The following is a 21026-nucleotide window of genomic DNA, read 5'->3' as shown; positions in this document are numbered from 1 at the left end:
ACCTATGGATGAGGACAGTGGGTGGGGAGTGAGGGCAGAGGGTGGGGTGGGAACTGGGAGGAGGGGAGTTATGGGGGGGAAAAGAGGAACAAATGTAATAATCTGAACAATAAAGATTTAATTTTTTAAAAAAGAGAAGTTTATATAGAAAGGCAAACACACACACACACACTTCTCTTTAAAATTCAGGACAATGGTAAGAGACACTTTGGTGGGGCAAAGACAGGAAATACTCAAGTACTGTAAATAGAAGAGTGATAGCATAAGACTCATGCTACTCTTATTACACTTTCTCATAACGATTTCCTGATTTTCCCCTTTTCTTTAAGCACCAGATGGAAACTCAGGAAACCAGGATCAGACTCGTATAATTTCCTAAACATCCGCCTAATCTCAGACAAGTCTCTTTGCTTTTCTAGCCCTCAGTTTCCTCATCTTTCAAATGAAAGGATTTTCAAATAGAGCTGCTTCCCAGGCCACGCTGGAGGATGAGAGCCTCCTGCCATCCCTACCCTTCTAACACCAGCTTTGCTTTGATCTGTGTCATGAATGAGGGCTGGTCTGAAAATCACTGAACTGGATGTTCCAAAGGGCATATCCAGCTCAGTAACAGTTGCCACATGTGTGGAATGGGGATAACAATAGGTCCGTTTCACACGTATCTGAGGGTGGACTAAGGTGCCCATGCAGCTCAGAGCATAGAACATAGGAAGCATTCGGTGTGTTCGCTGTTGTTCTCCCCAGCCCCAGATTGGTCCCTCACAAGTAAGACTGCATTGCTTGGCTCTTTGAGTATAAAATGTTGACCTGAAAAAAAGGCCTACACCATCTGTTTTATACCCCAAATGCTGTAAGATGTCTTGGACATTTAACCTGTGAGTTTATAGCGTAACTATTTTCTTTCTATTTTTTTATACATTGTTTTTCCTCCCACAACTGGAGGTTTTCTCCTCCATTAGATTCTTGAAATAATGGTGACCAGGTGCAATTATGACCTTGCACACACCGATGTCTTTCAGGCTCGTCAGCTCCTGGGAAAGTGACATCAGCGTCCACCCTCTGACCCTGCCCTCTGCAACCTGCTTGGAGCTGCTGCTGCTATTATCAAGGAATAACGCCACGCTGCCTCCGTCCCTTCGCTGTATGAATTCCTTTCAGGTAAGGGATTGTTCCTACCAGGGTGTGATTTCTCAGTTTTACTTGCAATGGCCCTTTAAGGAGCCTGTCTTTCACAGGAGGTAGTCCATGGAAACCCGCATTTTCACATCATACTAATAATAAGCATAAGCAGGTACTGCCTTGCCTGTCTCTTTTTAAACAAATGAAAAAATGGAGGCTCAGAATTCTCTAGGCAGTTGTTCAGTAGTGATGGAATCCATCTCTCTCTAACTCCAGGGTTTGTTCCCTTAATCTTTCCTGCCTCTGAGAGAAAAGGCAAGAACATTTGACAGAGACACTTGTGAATGCCACTTCCTTTTTCCCAGATTTGCCCTGGAACAAGGATCTTCAGCTTGCAGTCAAATTGCCAAGTGGATGCTTAACAGTGATAGGGTCCTACCCACTCTGAGCACCTGTTCCCTCTCTCCCTGGTCCCACCATCATCACTTTCCCACTCTCCTGGGTATCAATCTATGCTCCAGGTAAAGAACAAGGTCAGAACAGGACAAACAGGACAGCAAATACGGACCAACCAGCAAGAGGACTTTCTCCCTGGTAGGCAGCTAATTGTCGCTGAGGTGGCAAATGAGAATGAAGATGTTAGTCACTGAAGTTGTGACCCAATAGCTACTGAGTGTAATGGAACATATCAATGAGTCTTGACAATGGAAAAATATTCACAAACCTTCTGAGCTTGGTGAGAAGGCCACATGCCCCAGGTGAGAAATGAGTCAATGTATGTCAATTCTACTTCCGAAGGGTTGCAGGTGTATCTTAAAATAACTTCAGGATCAATGTGTGTTGCTTGGTGCATCTCTGTTAAAATAAGACATGAATTCTTCTATGAATTATAGCTCAAAAAATTGATTAAAAAAACATAATTACTGCAATCTAATTTGTATCCATATTCTCCTGGTAATTTATTATATTGATTATCTCTGTGATTTTCTTCCTGATGCAAATTTCAGACTTTGGCCATGGTGCACCTGTTGGTATTTATCATTCATTACTCGATTATCAACTTTGATACCGGACTCAAGGGACCCTAGAAAACACCTTATTTTGTAGGAGAGGAAACTGAGATGCAGAGAGATGGAGTGAACTGGCCAGGGACCACGCAGCATGTTAGAGACAGAGCTGGAGTCCCCTGGCAAATGCCCAGGTAACTGCATCTACCACCTGAATGCAGTACTCGCCCAAGTCTTGGGAGGTGGAGGGTGTGTCAGTGGTAGATGGAGGTCAGTTGTGTCTATCTTGGAATATCCACATCATCCCTTATTCTGTAGTAATTTGTAATTATTTGTATGCTGCCCTGAGCCAGAAATGATTTAAAATTCTATCAATCTTTCTTTCTTCTAAGTTTTGCTCTTGAGATTGAACACTGGATAACACAAAAGTTTATATATGCCCACAAACTTTTTTGAAGGGAGGTAAGAAACTTAACAATGGCTACCTTTGGGGAGTGAGGCTGGAAGGCAATTATTTTTTATATGTTCCTTCGTGTATGGTGTGAAATTTTTATATGATGGGTGAGTGGGGAGCCAGAGAGATGACTCTGACTTGAAGGATTTTACACAGAATATTGGGGAAGATGGAGCCATCATCTGTGTGTGATAGAAATTGAGAATAATTATATTACAAAGTTGCCTCAACGCAAGTCTTAGAGATGAAAGGAAAAAGAGGAATCTAAACCGGGTGTGGGGAATTTGAGAGGAGGCCCCGTCTGTATTTCTTCTCCATGAGACGAGGCAGGCGGCCTTGCTGCCTTTGAGGATCTCAGCTCGGGCTCATGTAGACACGGGCAGGAAAGCCGGCCCTGCTCTTGGTGGCATTAGGGAGCTTTTAGAGCGGTCAGCACATTAATTGCTGAGTGACCCTCTCTATTAGTGATTGTACTTCCTCTGGTCTCAGTCCGTTTGCTGAATATTATTGTCAGGAGCACAAACACTTGCCCGATTTCAAAGGTACAGAGTAACTTGTCACAAGTTCCTGAACAGTGTCTGCTAAAGAGATTCCCCCCCTGCTTCTGGCCCTGGAAAGACACATTCTTTTTTCTTTTAATATATTTTATTGATTTTTTACAGAGAGGAAGGGAGAGAGATAGAGAGTTAGAAACATTGATGAGAGAGAAACATCGACCAGCTGCCTCTTGCATGCCCCCTACTGGGGATGTGCCCGCAACCAAGGTACATGCCCTTGACCAGAATTGAACCTGGGACCCTTGAGTCCGCAGGCCAGTGCTCTATCCACTGAGCCAAACCACTTAGGGCGGAAAGATGCATTCTTATTATGGCTTTACCAGGAATCGACTTCCCTGTGCGGGCCTTCACTCCAAAATAGAGGATTAGTGAAAAAGGGAGGATGTCTGTCAGGATTAGAAAGAGAGGCCCTGCTTCATCTTTGTAACACCCCCTTAATCATTCACTATCAGAGCAAGGAACGGGGCTGCTAATTCTGCCTGTACTTGGGATTTACTTTTTCAATTGGGAGCTACTTTAATGCAGTTCTTTAAAGTGCTGTACTGGCAAGAGCTATAGAATAACAGAGTGACATTTGTTAAAGATACCATCTTTACATTTCCAGTCCTCTTGTATTCCAGGCCGAGTCAGTTACTGTGAGCAATGTTGCTTTTTTTTTCTTTTTTTGTAAAAATGTGATTTTCCATTTCTGAGGATTCAAGTGGCACTCCCACTTGATCCTTATCACTGCCAAATCCCAAAAGGAGAGGTTTATCTTATTTGTGCATGGCGGTGGGGGGAGGGCAGGTGTCCCTCAGCCCAGCCTGCACCCTCTCCAATCTGGGACCCCTTGAGGGCAGTCGGACATCCTTCTCACAATCCAGGACTGCTGGCTCCCAGCTGCCTGCCTGCCTGCCTGATTGCCCCTAACCGCTTCTGCCTGCCAGCCTGATCACCCCCTAACCACTCCCCTGCCAGCCTGATCGACACCTAACTGCTCCTCTGCCAACCCAGTTGCCCCCATCTGCCCTACCCTGCAGACCTGGTCCCCCCCAACTGCCCTCCCCTGCTGGCCTGATTGCCCACAACTGCGCTCCCCTGCAGGCCATCTTGTGTCCACATGGGGGTGGCCATCTTGTGTGTTGGAGTGATAGTCAGTTTGCATATTACCTCTTTATTAGATAGGATTAGAGCTATTAACATAAGAAAGTGTAACTTCTTAAATTACCGTATAACATTTCTCTCAAGTCAATAGGGATATCTTTGGGTAGATTTGTTATCATTTTATCTTGCACTGGGTTACATACCTGAACATGCCTGTTGTGATTGTGAGTGAAGAGACTCTAGCATTTGGTGGATAATCACTGATGTGTTGCTAGGCACATACTAGAGTTGTTGCAGCCCCAGGAAGAAGGATGGACTTACCGTGTCACCCTCTGTTAAAATTCTTCCATGACTTTTTATTGCAATGAGAATACAATCCAAACATCTGCACTCGGCCAACAAAGCCAGCAACATGTGGCCCTGCCTTGCCCTTTGGCCTCATGTCCTGCTCTCTCCCTTTCACTCTGTTCCAGCCACACTGGACTTATTTCCTGCTCCCCAGCACAAGCTGGATCTGGCCTTAGAGTCTGTGTACTGGAGGTTTTCTTTGCTACCAGGAGGTGTTCTGGACCCGATTTCAGGTCTGGACCTTCTTTCAGTCTCAGCTCAGGTGCCCCCTCCCCTAAGGGGCCTAGCCTGACACTCCTCATTGAATTCCTCTCTCCCTATCAGCATATTCTATAACCTTCCCTTGTACATTTATTTGTCCTTTTTCCTCTACTGAAATGTGTGTTAACTGTAAAGAGGGAGAATGTCTGCTTGTGTTCAATATTGTGTCAACAGAACTTAGAACAGTGCTTGGACGGAGGAAGCATATGGGCTGACTGGCTATGGTGGGAGGATACGCAAATAGAGCACAAATCGGCATGGCCATTTGACATTCTAGAGATCTCCAAAAGACGGAGCTAGTGTGAGCCGTACACACTCCGGGGCAGACGCAGAGCCCTTTCCTGTTGAGACAGGGTAGACTCCACAGGAATTCAGATTGGAGAGATGTGGGCAAGGTTGAGCACAGGTGGGTATCTGCACTGTAATTCCAGCCTGGGGCTTTGTACAGATGAGAAAGACTGGGAGAAGAGTTCAGCCTTTGGAAAGAGCTGGCAGGAATCAAGATAAGCAGAGTGACTAGTACACAGGACTGGGCTCCCTCTAGGCACTGGAGACCACAGTACAGAAATAGGGATGATGCCCAAGCTTTGATGCCAGAAACCCAGGCGGCGGGATTGAAGGTCTGGGAACGGGGCAGGTTGCAGCCTGTGGCCCTCATGACTGCTGCCAGCCTGCTTCTGCTCCGAGTGCTTCAGAACTCCGGGGCGAGGTGGTAGAAGGCCATTTCCATATCCATGTTGCTGGATGGCAGACCCGGTTCTTAACCGGTAATAGCAACTTTAAATCTGAATGGCGTAGAGCCTTAAGGGCAACCGGGTTGGATCCAGGATTGGGCAGGGCTGCGCGTTTTAATTACTAGGCCTTTTCCTTGGAATCCTAGACTATTACTGTAGCAGGAAAGACCAACTAGTCTAATTACCTTACTTTTATAGATAAGGAAATAGACCCCAGAAGGGTAAGTTGATATTGGAGACTAACTGATTTCTATGCTATGCTTTTTGTGCAACACAAGATGCTGACTTCTCTTCAGGTATGAAGGATATTATTTTTCTTACTAACATTTCCTTATTCCATGGAACACAGGTTCCTTAGGACAGCGGTCGCCAACCGGTGATCCGGTGACCACTGGTGGTCCATGAGGTCAGAAAGGTTGACGACTGCTGCCTTAGAATATGTAGTTGTTATAGAAAATAGTATTTAGTAATTATGTATTAATAATGAAAATTTAAAGGCTAATGTATATTCAGTGCTTTCTGTTATCCTGGCACTGTTCTCAATGATTAGCTCATTGTCATGAAAAAATACCATGAGGAAGGTTTATTATTATTCCCATTTCACTTGTGCAGAAACTGAGCCAGAGAGATTTACTTGCCCATGCTCTCACAACTAGTAAACAGAGGAGCATAAGGTACAAAGCCTGGCCCTAGAATCCCCTGTACTTAATCACCAGGTACTGTTGCCATTTAAAATAACTTTAATTAAACTAAGATATATTTTTTTTATTTTTACTTGCAGGACTTTTCAGTGCCTTTCATATGTGTGTAAGGAGCATTGTGACCCTTGCTAGTTAAAGAATATAGTTAATATTATTTCCCAGTTGTATTGGATACTACAAAGACTTTTTCTAGGAGCATTCAATGGAATTAATGCTCTGAGAACAGAGATGGGAGACACTATTCTATCTGATAGCGGAAGATTTGGATGATAAGGCAGAGCACTCACATCCGTTCTTCCCAGCAGTCTTGCTGATCTCCAACGGTGTAACACTGCACGTTTAATTGGTGATTGTCAATAGGATATCATTTTTTATTTTTTTATTTTTAGTGACTAGACAGCTCTCCTCTGGTCAGGGCCACCTTGGTCAGATGGTACAGCAGGAACAAGATTTGCCATTTCTTAGTACACAGTGAGTCACAGGAGACGCCCAGCAGGCCCTGGTTGAGCATTGCTTTCCCAGTCTGCACCTGCTTCCAGTTCTATTGCAGCTGGGTCTCGGCCACTCTGAACACAGTGCAGCTAGGTAGTAACATGGCGAAGGGTCCCATTAATGGAGTGAGTCATCTGGTTAAACTCTGTCTCTCTCCTAACTTATGACTTGACTTCCACTGAGAATTCCCAAGAGGAGTGTTCCTTGAAAACTTACATTTAGCTGAGGGATAAGGAGTGTTCCATAGCCTTGGGCCCTGAGCTGAGGAAAACATTCTTGTCCATTCCCTCCCCTCCCCTCACTAACCCTTGCTCCATCCAGCCGCTCCAGGCCATCCAGATTGGGTGGATGGGATTGTCCAGAGCACAGAGCCCCAGAACTGAAGCTGCTTCTGTCCCACAGGTAGATGACTGCATTCCATAATAATTTAAAATGTTTCCACAGACATTGTGTATTTTTTAAATCCTCACAACAATCCCTATTTTGAAGGTGAGGAAAGTAAGTGATATGGGCAAGTTCACGTAGAATGTAGTTAATATTATTTCCCAGCACTCTGCCTTACTATTCAAATACAGGGTGGTGTTTCAAACCTGAGACTTCTTATTTATTCCACCTCATGACAGTTACGTTAAAGAAAATACCGAGGGGCCTTGTTTAACAGTCCTAGGTCTTGTGCATACTCTTTCCAATAAGGCAGCAAGTGTCTCTCTTACTAATATCACCCTTTAGAGAACCACAGCCTTCAGCCCTGGGAGCGTGTGGTGGTGTTCTCCAGCATCATAGATTCGGAGCGTCATCCGAGTGCAGGTTTATGCATATGCTGTGTGGTTGAATAATATGGTGAAAATATGTAGAAAGGAAGAAGCAAAGATTTATAGAGCTTATTTTTTACCATAATGGGGTTGCTCAGGGATATTTCCTCAGCTCTAGATGGATTTGAAATCATGCACTGTTCAGTGAAGAAGGGTGAAGCAGATGAACTATCTTGAATAAGGGACTCATTCCAGAGGAAAAAAAAATTCTTAATTATTTTACTTGTATGCAGTTTGATTTTAACTGTAAAAAAACACATATTCAACTTCTCATTTGTTCAGAAGTGAATAATTTTGCAAATAATTCCCCTATTCAGCTACTCTTTTTACTACTTATTAATACTTATATCAAAAAGAGGGAGAAAGTAACACATGAAAATTTGGTTTTGTCATTTGGCCATTTGTTGGTATCTCGGGAAAAGCTTTGATTGCTTATATGGTTGAAGTTGTAGTTTAAGCTTAGGAACTTCTTTTAAAAATGAAATCTACAGGGGGCTCCAAGAAATTGGTAGGCAGAGGTCTTTACAGATCAGTAGCGACAACAGGGCTACAGAGAAGAGAAAGTGAAGTTCCTATCTCTATACCATTTTTTTTCTATTCTACTTTTAGACATTGCACTGCATAAATGGCTTTATCTATTATATGCCATGTTCATCTCTAGAGGAATTATAGATGTAATTATCTTTATTTTTTTTAATCCTCATCCAAAAATAGTTTTCATTGATTCTAGAAAGAAATGGAGAGGGAGAGATGAACATCGATGTGAAAGAGACACACCGATTGGTCGCCTCCCCACATGTGCCCAACTGGGGAGTGAACCCACAGCCCAGGTACGAGCCCTTGACCAGGAATCAAACCTGTGACCCTTCCATGTATGGGACAACACTCTAACCACTTAGCAACTCTGGCCAGAGTGTCGTAATTATCTTTTAAAGTAACATTTTAGAAAATGATTATAAGAAGACAGTCACATGATAAAAAAAATGGGAAAATACAGAAAAGTGTAAAGAAAATTAAAAATTACTGGGAATAAAATAGAGTAATTCTTGTTAGTGTTTTTTATGTATGCTCACATATCTATACACACAGACACAAATATGTTTTAGCATAAAATTGCCCTTGTTGGAGGTGCTGGGACTCAGTTACTGGCAGTATTCTGTTCTTTCCTCTGTTTCACCTTGCGTGCAGACAGCCATCCCCCGAGGCTGTCAAAGGCACTTGGAGACTTTTTATGTGAAAGTCCTGTTGTTAGGTGACAGTGGATGGGGAGGGAGGCTGTGAGCCATTCCAGGTGCCCAGGGGTTGCTGTGGGTGTAATCAGGAGGCAGGTAGGCCTGCAGGAGATGGGCAGGCGCCTGCTAGAACTTCACTCCGCTATCAGGGAGATCTGAATGTTCTAGAGAACTGAGAGGCGGGTTCTTAACCCCATCAGTCCCTGAGGTGTGCCAGTCTTCTCTCTTTCCTGCTAATGCCTTTCCCCTCAGCGGACAGAGATAATCCAGGACATGAATGCTACTCATAATATTTAGGAAATCCAAGTCTCAAAGGTAGTGATTACTGCTCTATTTTCAGCCTCTCTCTTCAAAACAGATTTCTGAGAACTGCCTCCACAATTTGGGCATGAAAGGATGTTGCCGCCTTCCTTCCGTTCTGCCCTGTGAGGTGTTGTGTGGTTTGGGGAAATAAGCAGGTAGCCTTCGTTTACTACAGCTCTGTAGTCTGGATTCTCCCTTCCTCTTCCTCCCTTGGTCCCTGCTGTTTTGCCATATTCTTGAGAAAATGTGGAGGACGGGGCCAAGCAGAGAGCCAGCTCATGTTGCCACCACATCACATCTTATCAAAAGGCTGATCATGCTACCCAGATTCCCCTCTGAAATTTCTGTCCCCCGCGGATGTGGTTCCCAAGCCTTCCCTGACCTTCACTCTGAGGAGCTGCACTTGTTCGGGGACCCTGATTGTGCCAGGGCTGCTCTGGCTTTGGCCTTATTGAGAGAAGCAGGGGTGAGGTAGAGCCCAGAAAGTCAACGATTCTGTCTTTCATGTTGTTTGCTTTTTTTTAGTAAATTAACCCCCCCGCCCCGCCCCGACTTTAAAGGAAATACTTATTCATGACAGAAAATGTGGTATGTTTTTCATTAGCAAAACAATACTTATTTGCCCGTTTAACCTAAAAATATAGAGCCTTAAAATTAAACCAGCTATTACCTGACCTAGAGCCCCTTTCAGTCCTAATGCCCGGTGGGGAGAGGAGGCCTGGCGGAAGGCCTGCCAGGGCGGAGCAGCCAGTGCTTTGGGGGCACTCACTGTCCCGCACCTCAGGATCTGTAACGCTGAGAGGGGAGTGGGGAGGACCGGAGGGCAGATAGTTTGTCTAATTCATCCGCGACAGGAATAGGCATGTGCTGGTCACTAAATGTCAGTGTCCGTGGGAAGCCTGTTTAAAATTCAGGTTTCTGAGAGATTCTGCGTCAGTGACTCTGCAGGAGCGCCCGGAATCTGCATGTGGCTAACATCCAAAGTGTTTCTGATAATGGCTTTCAAGAACCAAGGTCAGAAACACGTATATGATAATAGAATATATTCCCACTGAGGTGGAAAATATAAACAAAATGGTTTTTTTTAAAAAATTATGACAGACACCTAGTTATTAGTTCAAATAGCTCAGTTATTTTTCTCTTTTCTTCACTTTTCCTTATGAACCTGCACTTGCTACATACCTGACTGTGAAGTAAACTGAGCCACCTCAAAGTTCGTACTTTTTCTGGTACTGTTTTCTTCTCCTATGTTCTCGCCCTTTCACACTCAGGGGCTTGGTGGAGCCCAGGTGTCAGTACCCCTAAGCTATCTTCCTTCAGTGTCTCCCAGTCTCCGGTTCCTCCCCCGCAGGGGTGTGCAGCCCCCACAGCCTCTCTCCTTCCGCAGCCAGCCGCTCCCCTTGACAGAGGACACTCAGGGTCTGGTCTTAAATCTGCCCCCACCTGGACGCCGTGTGACCCCGCTATAGCCCAGTAACCTCGCGGGGTCCCAATTTCTCTATCTGTGCAATGAGGGCCTTGGGTTAGATTAATAAAGTTTCTTGTAAAGTAGAAGCACACAGAGGCACTGTGTTCCCAGCTGTTCCTAATTTATTCACCCAGGCTGAACACTGTAACTGTATATATTTCTTACAGAGACTAAGTCCTTATTTCTTTTGAACATCTTGAAAGTGTTTAACTGTTGAAAAGCATAGATAAAACCCCATTACGTAGAGGTTTTGTTTTGGTTTGGTTTGGTTCGGCTCTGCAAGAGAATGGAGTTTATATCCTGGACCTTGCTAACAGCCACAAAAAAGGGTCACAAGTGATGGGATTGCAGTGCTCTCTGGCCCTGAGCTCTCCTGCCGGAGAATCCCAGGTCCCTCCTTCCTGTGGGGGCAGACACAGAAAAACCAGTGTCAGGTGAGCTGTGTAGAGACGACAGGCAGAACCTGGAATGGTCTTTGGATGGCTCTTGATTTCTCTGCTCTCCCTCAGCTTCTTCCTCTTCGGGTTCCACCCTGTGTTTCTGACTCGGGGTCCTGGTTCTCATTGAAACAGCTGTGGCTTGGGAATTTTCCAGTGGTTTTGCATTTGCATTAATTTTATTTGTAGATGTGGTTATTCTGGGAAAGTTTTCTAACGAGCTATTAACAACATGATGCGGTTCTTTCCCACACACGGAACATGGCTGTGTTCAGTCGAGCGGCTTCCTGGTGGAGGGTCCCGCTTCCTTGACAAGGAGGCTAAAGACGTGTCTGCTTTTAGAAACAATAGGCCATCAGGATCGAGATGGCTGAGCTCGCTTCTCCCGTGAAGGAAGCTACTGTACTGTTGGCAGGAGCTTTTCTGCCCAGAGGGGCAAACAGCAGCCCGGGTAGGGTGCCAGCCTGGAAGGGAATGACGGGTTGGAAGGTGGAATTATTCTAAGCTTCCACTGAGAATCTCCAGGAAGGATTCATCCCTTCAGCAAAGTGAGAAGATTTAGAACAGAAAAGGTGTTGGGGAACTGGGCCAAAGGGATTACGAGGAACAAGAATGAAGCCAATTTATTGTCCTTCTGTTCCTCTCTCATAGACCTGATAGGTGACATAGAGGGGAGAAGCCGTGGCATGGAGGGGGGAAGCGGGTCTGATTTCTGGTCTGGGCTGCTATGGCACCTGCAACCAGTGTGACTGGGTGCAAGTCACCTGTCTAGATCCAGGTTTCTCATTCCTGCAGCTCAGAAATCCACCAATGCTGTTTTAGTAGTCGAAGGACTCACAGCAGTGTGCGAGCTTATGGATGAAGTTAGCCTGGGGAAGAAGGCCGGCATCCAGTGTAAGTTGGCATCCCCTTACAGGTTAGCACATTGCTTCTGTCCAGGCTGGACGTTGGAAATGATGGCTGCAGAGGTTGCGAAGGAAGGATTATGCTGTGGCAGCAGGGAAATATTTCAAACGGGGCTTCATGCAGTCAGCGTCTGCAGTTAGCGTTCAGCAGAGTAAGGCAGTTGGATCAATCCGTGGCGAACGAGAGGTTATCTGGTGCCTTGTTCGAAGCTCTAATAACAGAACACAGACTAAACTGGAGTAAAGAATTGGCCAAGTGATATTTAGGTGCCAGTGCCTTTTCTTGTCTCTTTAAAGCTGGGAGTAGTTCTTTATAAATAATAACATTTATCCATAGTCCCAACGTTTCTGACTCTTCCTGCTGCTCATAAATTATTGTTGTTGTTTTGTCTCATTTAACTTCAGCTTGAAAATCATTTGTAAAGGCAAAAACATTTGAGGCATTGCCTGTTTGAACTGTCAGCTGCTTTTCAGCATCAATACCTACCCCCAAATATACTATTGTTTTTAGCAGAAATTAGAGCCCTGCAAACAGAACACATGATTTTATTTTAAACAGGTAAGTTAACTCTGCTTACATTATTGTGATTTCTAGTGTAGCTGGACTTATGTCTACCATCTCTTTATTTTTTTTAGTGATTTTTTTTTAAAGAGAGAGAGTAAAGGAAAGGGAGATAGAGCTAGAAACATCAATGAGAGAGAAACATCATCCATCTGCTGCCTACTGCACATCTCCTTCTGGGGATCGAGCCTGAAACCCGGGCACACACCCTGACCAAGAATTAAACTGTGACCTCTTGATTCCTGGGTCGATGCTCAAACACTGAGCAACGCTGGCTGGGCTACTATCTCTCTATATGCATGTGGAGGGGAGTGTATGTGTTTTGATTATCTTACTGTCTTTTCTTCTTTTTTTCTATTTCTTGTCCTCTGTTGTCTTGATAACTTTTCATCTTTTTTTGTAAATGTATTTTCTGGCTTGGAAGCAGTAGCATACAGTTTTCTTTTTTTAGTGGTTACTCTTACATTTTTTAATTATATAAAGTATAAAGCTTCCTAGTAAAAATAAAATTGTTCAGTATCTTCACCTTTTTCAAACAAGCAAGAATCTTACCATATTTTAACTATCTATTAAGCACATTCCTTCCCCTCACCCCCTTCTTTCCCATTATTCTGTACTACTTTTGTTTGTTTCACTTAAAAACAAATGTTAGTTATTAATTTTAAATATATTTTAATGTTCAGTACATATATGCATATGAGTTTCTGTGCTTTTTTGTTTATTTGTTTTCCTGAATCCCGTATCCTTTAGTATTCTTTTCACTGATGATCTGTGAATGGTAGATTTTTGGTCTTTCTATCTAAAATGTCTTTATTTTGTTTGTAGTCTTGTAAGCTAAGTATAGAATTCTGTACCCCTTCACAGTGTGAAGGTTTATCACACATTGCCTTTTGTCATCTATTTCTGTTGATATGACAGCTATTGTAAGATTATTTGCTGTTTCCTTGAAGATAATCTATCTCTTTGCTCTGACTGGCCTATAAGATTTTATCTTTGTGCTTGATATAGTGTATAGCTTTTCAGTGATGCGTAGGTGTGGATTTAAAAAAAAAAAATTCTATTCTCTGAGACCAGATCATCTGAGGACTCATCTTTAATTAGTTCTGGAAAATGGTTAACCATTATATATCAAATCTCAATTATCCCCACATTTTTCTTCTTTTGCCCTCCTATTAGGCGTATATTAGAGTCTTTCAATATGTTCTCCTTGTCTCTTAAAGGTTGTTTCACATATATATGTCTATATATGAATTCAGGATAAATTCTTCAGCACTAGATTTTGTAAGCACTCTTTCTGGTACTTATCCCCATTATTGAGTTTTATTTTAATGGATATATATTTTTTTTCCAAAATATCAAATTTTAAAAACCTTTGAGAATATGAAACATATTTGCTTTTAAGTCTTTTTCATGTGTTCTGTTATTTTAATTTTGTCTTAATCTTCTAGTGGTAATTTTGTAGCTGTCTGATTTAGGCTTCATTTTCTTCGTGTGTTTTAGAATTTTGGTTTGCAAGCTCACCTTATGTAAGTTCTCTTTTCTCCTCTTCAATGCTCCCCACAATTTCCCCTCCTCCCTGGTAGTTTTACAGTCACTTCAGCCAGCCTCCCAGGGGCCCCTTTCAGCACTGAGTCTGTAATGGTGGATCTCTGTGATGACATTAGGGTTTCGGACTCACTGAACTGGCAGGCAGCTTGGCTTTTCGTATTTCTCTAAATTTGGTGTTCCACATACATCATAAAAGTCAGCAATTGCCAGCAGCAAGTGGCCTGTGTCTCCTTTCATGAGCATTACTCACCCTGGAGCCTGGCCTTGACGCATGGCTTCATCAGGCCTCAGCTCTGCCTCCCCACTTCGTGCTCTGGTCCAAGGAAATGCTTAGCATGTTGTAGCTGTGACTTAGAACTTTCTTACATTTGATCTGTCTTTGCCATATGGTTAAAGAATTCAAAGCAAGGACTTTTAGTGTCATCTTTGGCTCTTTATGATTTAGCCTTGGTTTTCATATCTATAGAAGTAGAATAATAGCTACCCTTCTCTCTGAAAGCACTTTGTAAACACCACGGGTAAGGTGTGGCCACTTAAAAAATTAATGTAATTGGTGTATCACATTTTATCACTACTCTATCTTTGGAGTCAGATTTGCTCAGGGTGGGTGGGTAGCATGGTGAGGAAATAAAATATCTTGGGTCATAATAGAATTAAACATCCCCAGATTTGTCATTTCTGCTAAATGTCAGTGGTTCAGGTCACACATTCCAGAGTGGTTTCTAGTGGCAAGTGGATTGTGGCTTTGTCTTTTTAGAGGTGTATGAAATGGAAAGAAAGTTATGTTTAATTACAGTAGAGCTAGCTTAATCAGTCACTGGATTTTATTCCTTAACTCTGTTGTTTCTTTTTTAACTCAGTGATGGTGTCCCGAACATAATGTATTATTTAGTATTAGGTACTTTTAAAAACGCATTTTAGTTAAACTTGCTCTTGATATGTGAGTTTATTTAATTTTGTCTTATAGTTGATTAGTATGTTCATTTTTATAATGTTGGGGCCTTCGAGAGTTTCACGTGGAGATGATACTTTTTATCAGTTTTGTAACCCATTTGTTTATGTCTCCCTCTCCCTCACCCCCCCACCCCCACCCCAAAAATACCCAAACTATGGCTAGTCAGGTTTTGAGAATCAAAGAGAGAAGCCAGAGCCTGAGTTTGACCCTGGATACACAAGATTAAAGGCTTTCTTCCCTCATGTTTCCACATTCTTGGCAACAGGATTTTTCAGCATTCTTGGCACATCCTTGGCTAGAGCCCAGGTTTTTACCTTCATCTTGCTATTGTTTTCAGCTGAAAACTTTGCATCCTCTCTTCTCCATCCTCTGGTACATCACCTGGAGTCAAGAAATGCTCTCTACACATTTCGAAGTAGCAAAAAACAATGCAGCTATGTCATGATCAGTCTCCCAAACTGAAAACAACTTCCCAACTGTGAAAGTTCTACACGCATACCTGGAGGAAGAGAATTCCGAAACTGCAAAATACCTGTGAGTAATCAGGGAAAAAATCAACATGTTCTAGTGCTCAATTCCTTATACATCTACCTCACCCCCACTCTGCCACAAGGCTCTTGGTGAAGAAAACAGACCAAGAAAAACTGTAGCAAAGACTGAAGAGAAGGAGGTGCCGATGGGTGATTTTGAATGGCAACTAGAAATACTAAATCCAACCTAAATTTTTAAATGCTGAAAAAATGTTCAAGAAGATCAGAGCATGGCGTGTAGGAAAGGTTTTTAAAGTACATGTGATTAAAAGAAGCAGACATAATACAGGACCAGGTGTACCATTTAAAGAGACAGACATGATTTAAAAGGGCCAGAATGACTTAAAAGGGTAGACATCACTTACTGGGACAGTCTTCCCAAAGTATAGCTTCCGGAGAAAAAAAGCAAAAAGAAAAGAAGTGCTTTTTAGCAATGAAGAAGAAAAGTGAGGTGGGTGGAACTTAGGGTTCTGTAAGACAAAGAGGACTCATAACTCCTTTCTGGCCACCAAAACACACTGACAGAAAAAACCTACTAAATTACCTGGACTTTGCTAGACTAACAGAAAAGGTCACCTTTTAAAATAGGGATTTTATAAAACATTCCCATATCATAAAAATGGGCAAAAGGAAAGTCAGTGGAGAAATACTGCAGAAAATTAGAAAAATCATAACCATCAATTAAGAAAAATCCTCCCCTACAACATCACAATGAACTAGAAGTGTTAAGTTTACACTCCAAAAAGAATTAAGGATGTTCAAGTATTTGAGGATATGAAAAACCACTCTGATTCAGAAATGCAAAATGGACAAAAACCAAGATAAATAAAAAAGGAGTTGATTGAACTCAAGAAATTAATGGAAGGGAGAAAAAAGATGTCAGAAATGAAGAATGAATTTAAAAAGTGCCCAAGTGAAAATAGAGTCTAATGAATATTTATTAAAGGGTTTAAAGAAAGACAGGAAAATAGCCAAGAAAATGAAAATCACATAAAGGAAGAAGTAAAACAGGATCTGAAAGGGAGGTAAATTTTTACCTCTGCCTTCTTAGTGTTTTCTGGCTGGGCCCAAAGAGTCAAACTGAGGTAAGACTGATTGACAATAGAAATGCATACAAATTTGTGCAAGTTTTACGTGAGGCCCATGTAGGTTGTGAATACCCAAAGAAATGGCGGAGCTTCCGTGCTTTTATAGTCGGTTGAACAACGAGAGGCGACTGTAGAAAAGTAAGTCAACTATGTGGAGAGGCTAAAGGAAGATCAGAATTATGTTTACAAGGTTTTTTTTACGTAAACATGTTTTGGTTTCAACTTTTTGTCCTTGATGATAAGAATGATATTTCCTTCTAGTTCGGGGAGAACATCTTTCACTTGGGAATTTCATCTCCTGCTTTTAAGAAAAAGAAGGCCTATCAAAAAAATTTTCTTTCATTTTCTGTTTTTTCAAGTGCCTTTAACCCAAAATAATATTTATGTGGCATATTTTGGAATGGCATATTCTGTCACCCACCTGATCTAAGAGAAAATATTGGCAATGAAAGATAGGCAAAAAAAAAAAAAAAAGGTCATTAAAAAAAATTTTAATATGTTAATATTGATTTCAGAGAGATGAAGTGAGAGGGAGAGAGAGATAGACACATTGGTAAGAGAGAAACATCAATTGGCTGCCCCCTGCATGCCTCCTACTGGATCTAGAGCCTGCAACCTAGGCATGTGCCCTGACCAGGAGTGGAACCGGAGACTTCCTCTGCATAAGACAATGCTCAACCAACTTAGCCACCACACCAACCGGGCGAAAAGGTCAGTTCTTAAAGAATTGTTTCTGAATTAAAAAACAAACAGGCAACAACAAAAAACAAGCTAGCAGATCTAATATTTAAACTATAATTTAAAAAATAATGCCATAAGTAGAAAAAAACTTGAGTCCACACACTTGTGAAAACTTTCCAGAAATAGGAAAAGACCCAAATCTACACATTGAGAAGGGTTCACTGGTTACTTGGGAAAATTAACCCTGAATGATCAAGCCCAAGACAGATGATAATACAACTCTTAAATTTCAAAGATAAAGATGAAATTCTCAAGTGCTTTAGGCCAAAAAATCAAATAACTTACAAAGGCAAAATAATTAGACTAGGATCAGATTTAAAAATCTACAAATCAGCCCTAACCGGTTTGGCTCAGTGCATAGAGCTTTGGCCTGCAGACTAAAGGGTCCCAGATTCGGTTCCGGTCAAGGGCATGTACCTTGGTTGCAGGCATATCCCCAGTGGGGGGTGTGCAGGAAGCAGCTGATCGATGTTTCTCTCTCATTGATGTTTCTAACTCTCTATCCCTCTCCCTTTCTCTCTGTAAAAAACCAATAAAAATTTTTTTTAAAGAAATTGAATTAAAAAATGTTTCATAAAAGGCAGGAGGCTAGATCAAGGCTTAATCTTTGAACCCTAAGAAAGGTAACATACTGGTACCAGCTAGGGAAGTGAGGTGTTAGAAGGCAGCAAACTTCATTTGATGGTGAGGGCCAGGAGTTAGCAGGGTGCAGATCATGAAGTCATTACACTCATTGTAGTTCACTTTATTACTATAGTGTGTGAGGTAATATGTAGAAGACTTGAAGTTGAGGCGATAAGTCTTATTATGTACACAATAATGAATTCTTTTTTAGTTTAGCCACCATTTATTTCAAAGCTTTGAAACTTGTTGATGGTATGAATTCACATTTTGAGGGATGGAAGAATGGATAGAAAATGCTAAAGAAGTAAATGGTGGTTATCTTCACCTTAAAGATATCCATACCTAAACATTAACATTCAACGTATAGCTGGTGGTGGTGGTGAGCTATTAACTTAAGAAAATCAGAAATCTTCTAGTTTTTAGTTATAGAAACCCAATGTCTAATTCTTTAACTATAAGAAAACTTAGCAGAAATGGCATTTTTGCAAAAAGCACTTAAGTGATCCTTTCCCCCTCCCGCCCCCTTCCCCCCCCAAAAAAATCTTAGGTTCTCCATGAGACAGACAATTCCATTAGGTCAGGGTTTATTTCCATCAAATGTGATTAAGGCCCAGGGTTATGCAGGACAAACTTGGCCAATACAAAGCCACACCTATGAGGTAAGAAAGTTCTTAACAAATGGACCATGGGCTTGTGGGTTGGATGGACATCTTACATTTATCCAAAGAAAGAGTTGTTAATTCTTCAACCTTTGATTTTTATAAAATCAAGCAGGAGTCATAGTAAGCATAGTTTTGTTATTTTTGGTTGCCTTATTGGAATTTTGTTTGAAATAATTCAGAATAGTTGATTAAATAAGATGTTTGTAGTCACTTATATGTAAAGTTGGGGTAGGTTTAGTCATGCAAGTCTTTGTTGTAAGAGTGCTTCCATAAGAAAATTAAATTCATATTACATCACCTAACTTACAACTTTTTGTTCCCCCCTAAAACTGCTGGTATTTGGAGTCCCATGGATATTTTTATCCAGCATTTTTTCAGAGGGGAAATTGCCTTATGCATAATCTGGAATAATTGAAATAATTGGAAATATAATGAGAACCAACAGTTAGAAGCTCCCTTGTGCTTCTGTCTCTGCAAAATAAAATTATCACTGAACATATTCATGTTTTAAAATTTAAGCAGACTTGGTAAATGCATCTTGTTTTCTAAATGTGCAGAGGGGCTAATATAAAATGGTTGGTGCCCCTAAAACAGGTGTTAAAAGATCTTTTTAAGTTTCCCAATACATTTGCAAATTTACCATGATGAAGTGGTAATTTGCAATATAGAGTTGATTACAGAAATCAGGATATAGTTGAACTGTATTTTTAAAAATTCATGTTATTTTCCGTTCCTCTGCTTTTTATGCTACATGTAACATCATTAATAATGTTTTCAGATGTTCCTGAGAGATTTGTAGACTTGTTTTGTTTTTAGTGGTTGGTAGCAATTGGCTTAAAAAAGAAAGTCAATCATTTGTATGGCTCCCAGGATCCATTTTAGCATAGGACCAGATTTTGCATTCTTGCTCACTTTTTACATGGACTCCACTCCATTTTTACATTCAGGTGTAGGAATCACAGTGAAATCACTGAAATGTCTGAGAAAGGGCTTAAGTAAAGCAAGAGGGGACTTTCTTTAGGAAATATTTTTGAAGCATCATCATTAGGTCTTTGTTTTATATTTCCTGTAGAGGTGATGGGGAAGAGGGAAGTTCATGTCAATTATAAGATTTCAGACTCTTGAGTCAGAACTGTGTGGATTTGAATAGCAGTCTTCCGTGTACTTTCCTGTGATGTTGGAATGTTTCCCCACCTGAAATGAGAATGTAGTCTCTAGTAGGAACAAAGTAAAGGGCCAACTGATGAAGTACCAATTATCTAATATGTCGTCATTTTGTAGAACATCTATTCTCCTTTATATTTTAGGGGCTTCATTTATCATTCCTCATATTGTCAGGGTTCTTCCAAACAACAGCTTACACTCTGGTTAGTTTGAGCAGAAGCAGAATTTGCTGAAGGGTATTTGGTAGTTAAGCATGTAGCTGGGAATGGAGTCTAATATACATTCGGGTTGTTTTAGGGAAAAGATCACTATATCGCTGACACAGGTTACTGCCCTACTATCCTCAGAAAGACTGATACTTCCCTCCATGGTCTTCAAAGTATGGATCCTCCATGTTTCCTCCTCAAATGACGTACTTCCAAAGCCAAGTCCTGAACAGGGTGCCTGGTTGGTGGAGCCTGATCTCGCAATGCTGCCCTGGCTTCATGGAGGCTGAGGAAAAAAGTGTTCTGGCTTCTGACTTAAGTAAGACCAATAAAGAAAGAAATTCCTCAAACCTTTCAAGGGTGTTCAAAAGGTGCTGGACAGGCAGAAAATGTGATAGCACTCCAGGGACACTTTTGTTATAGTAGATTGACTGTAACAAAATAAAGACATAAAATATATCCAAATTAAAAGAAAGGTGACTTTGGTTTATTATTCCTTCTTCAAATCAAATATTTTATTTTTAAAGTAGACTTTGCTTTTTAGACATATCTGCTTCACTTGCCCTTATCATTCACATTTCTGTCCCTGTATATATAGGACATCTTGACTTTGGTAGGCCATAAAACACAAAGCTTGAGCAAATTAAACCTATGGGGATTAAAAACTCATTTTTCTTACCCCAATCCTGTGATGACTTTTATTTTTCCATGACGTGAGAACCTGCCTTTATATATATATATATATATATGTATATGACATCATTCTGATACTTCTGATATATTTTTCACTTCAGTCATCATTCTCCTACCTTACCTATTAACCTGAAAATTATGTTGCTAATTTGGATCTTTGGGAAGAAAAGCAACATGACAAGTCTGAGGAAGGACTGTGATTCAACCAGAAGAAACATGGAGTCCTTTTAAGAACTGCGTATGTCTCTCTAATTTTAAAAGAAATATATAATGATTGTTGGAGATTTAAAAACTATCAAAAAAGGAAAATAAAGTTTCCTGAGTCATGTTTCAGCATTAA

General features: G+C 41.3%; 1 protein-coding gene across 1 annotated transcript in view; it reads left to right on the top strand.

Annotated features, from left to right (window-relative positions):
- Positions 1-21026, top strand: part of UBE3D (ubiquitin protein ligase E3D) — a 138591-nt gene that overhangs the window by 79696 nt on the left and 37869 nt on the right. The window contains exon 9 of the mRNA XM_015570296.1: positions 1020-1158. Coding sequence (XP_015425782.1) covers positions 1020-1158 — 139 coding nt within the window. The remainder of the gene's footprint in view (positions 1-1019; positions 1159-21026) is intronic.

This window comes from Myotis davidii, unplaced genomic scaffold, assembly GCF_000327345.1.
Source record: "Myotis davidii unplaced genomic scaffold, ASM32734v1 scaffold185, whole genome shotgun sequence".
Classification (NCBI taxonomy): Eukaryota; Metazoa; Chordata; class Mammalia; order Chiroptera; family Vespertilionidae; genus Myotis; species Myotis davidii.
Note: the sequence above shows the minus strand (reverse complement) of the source record. Positions and strands in the feature narration are given on the sequence as shown.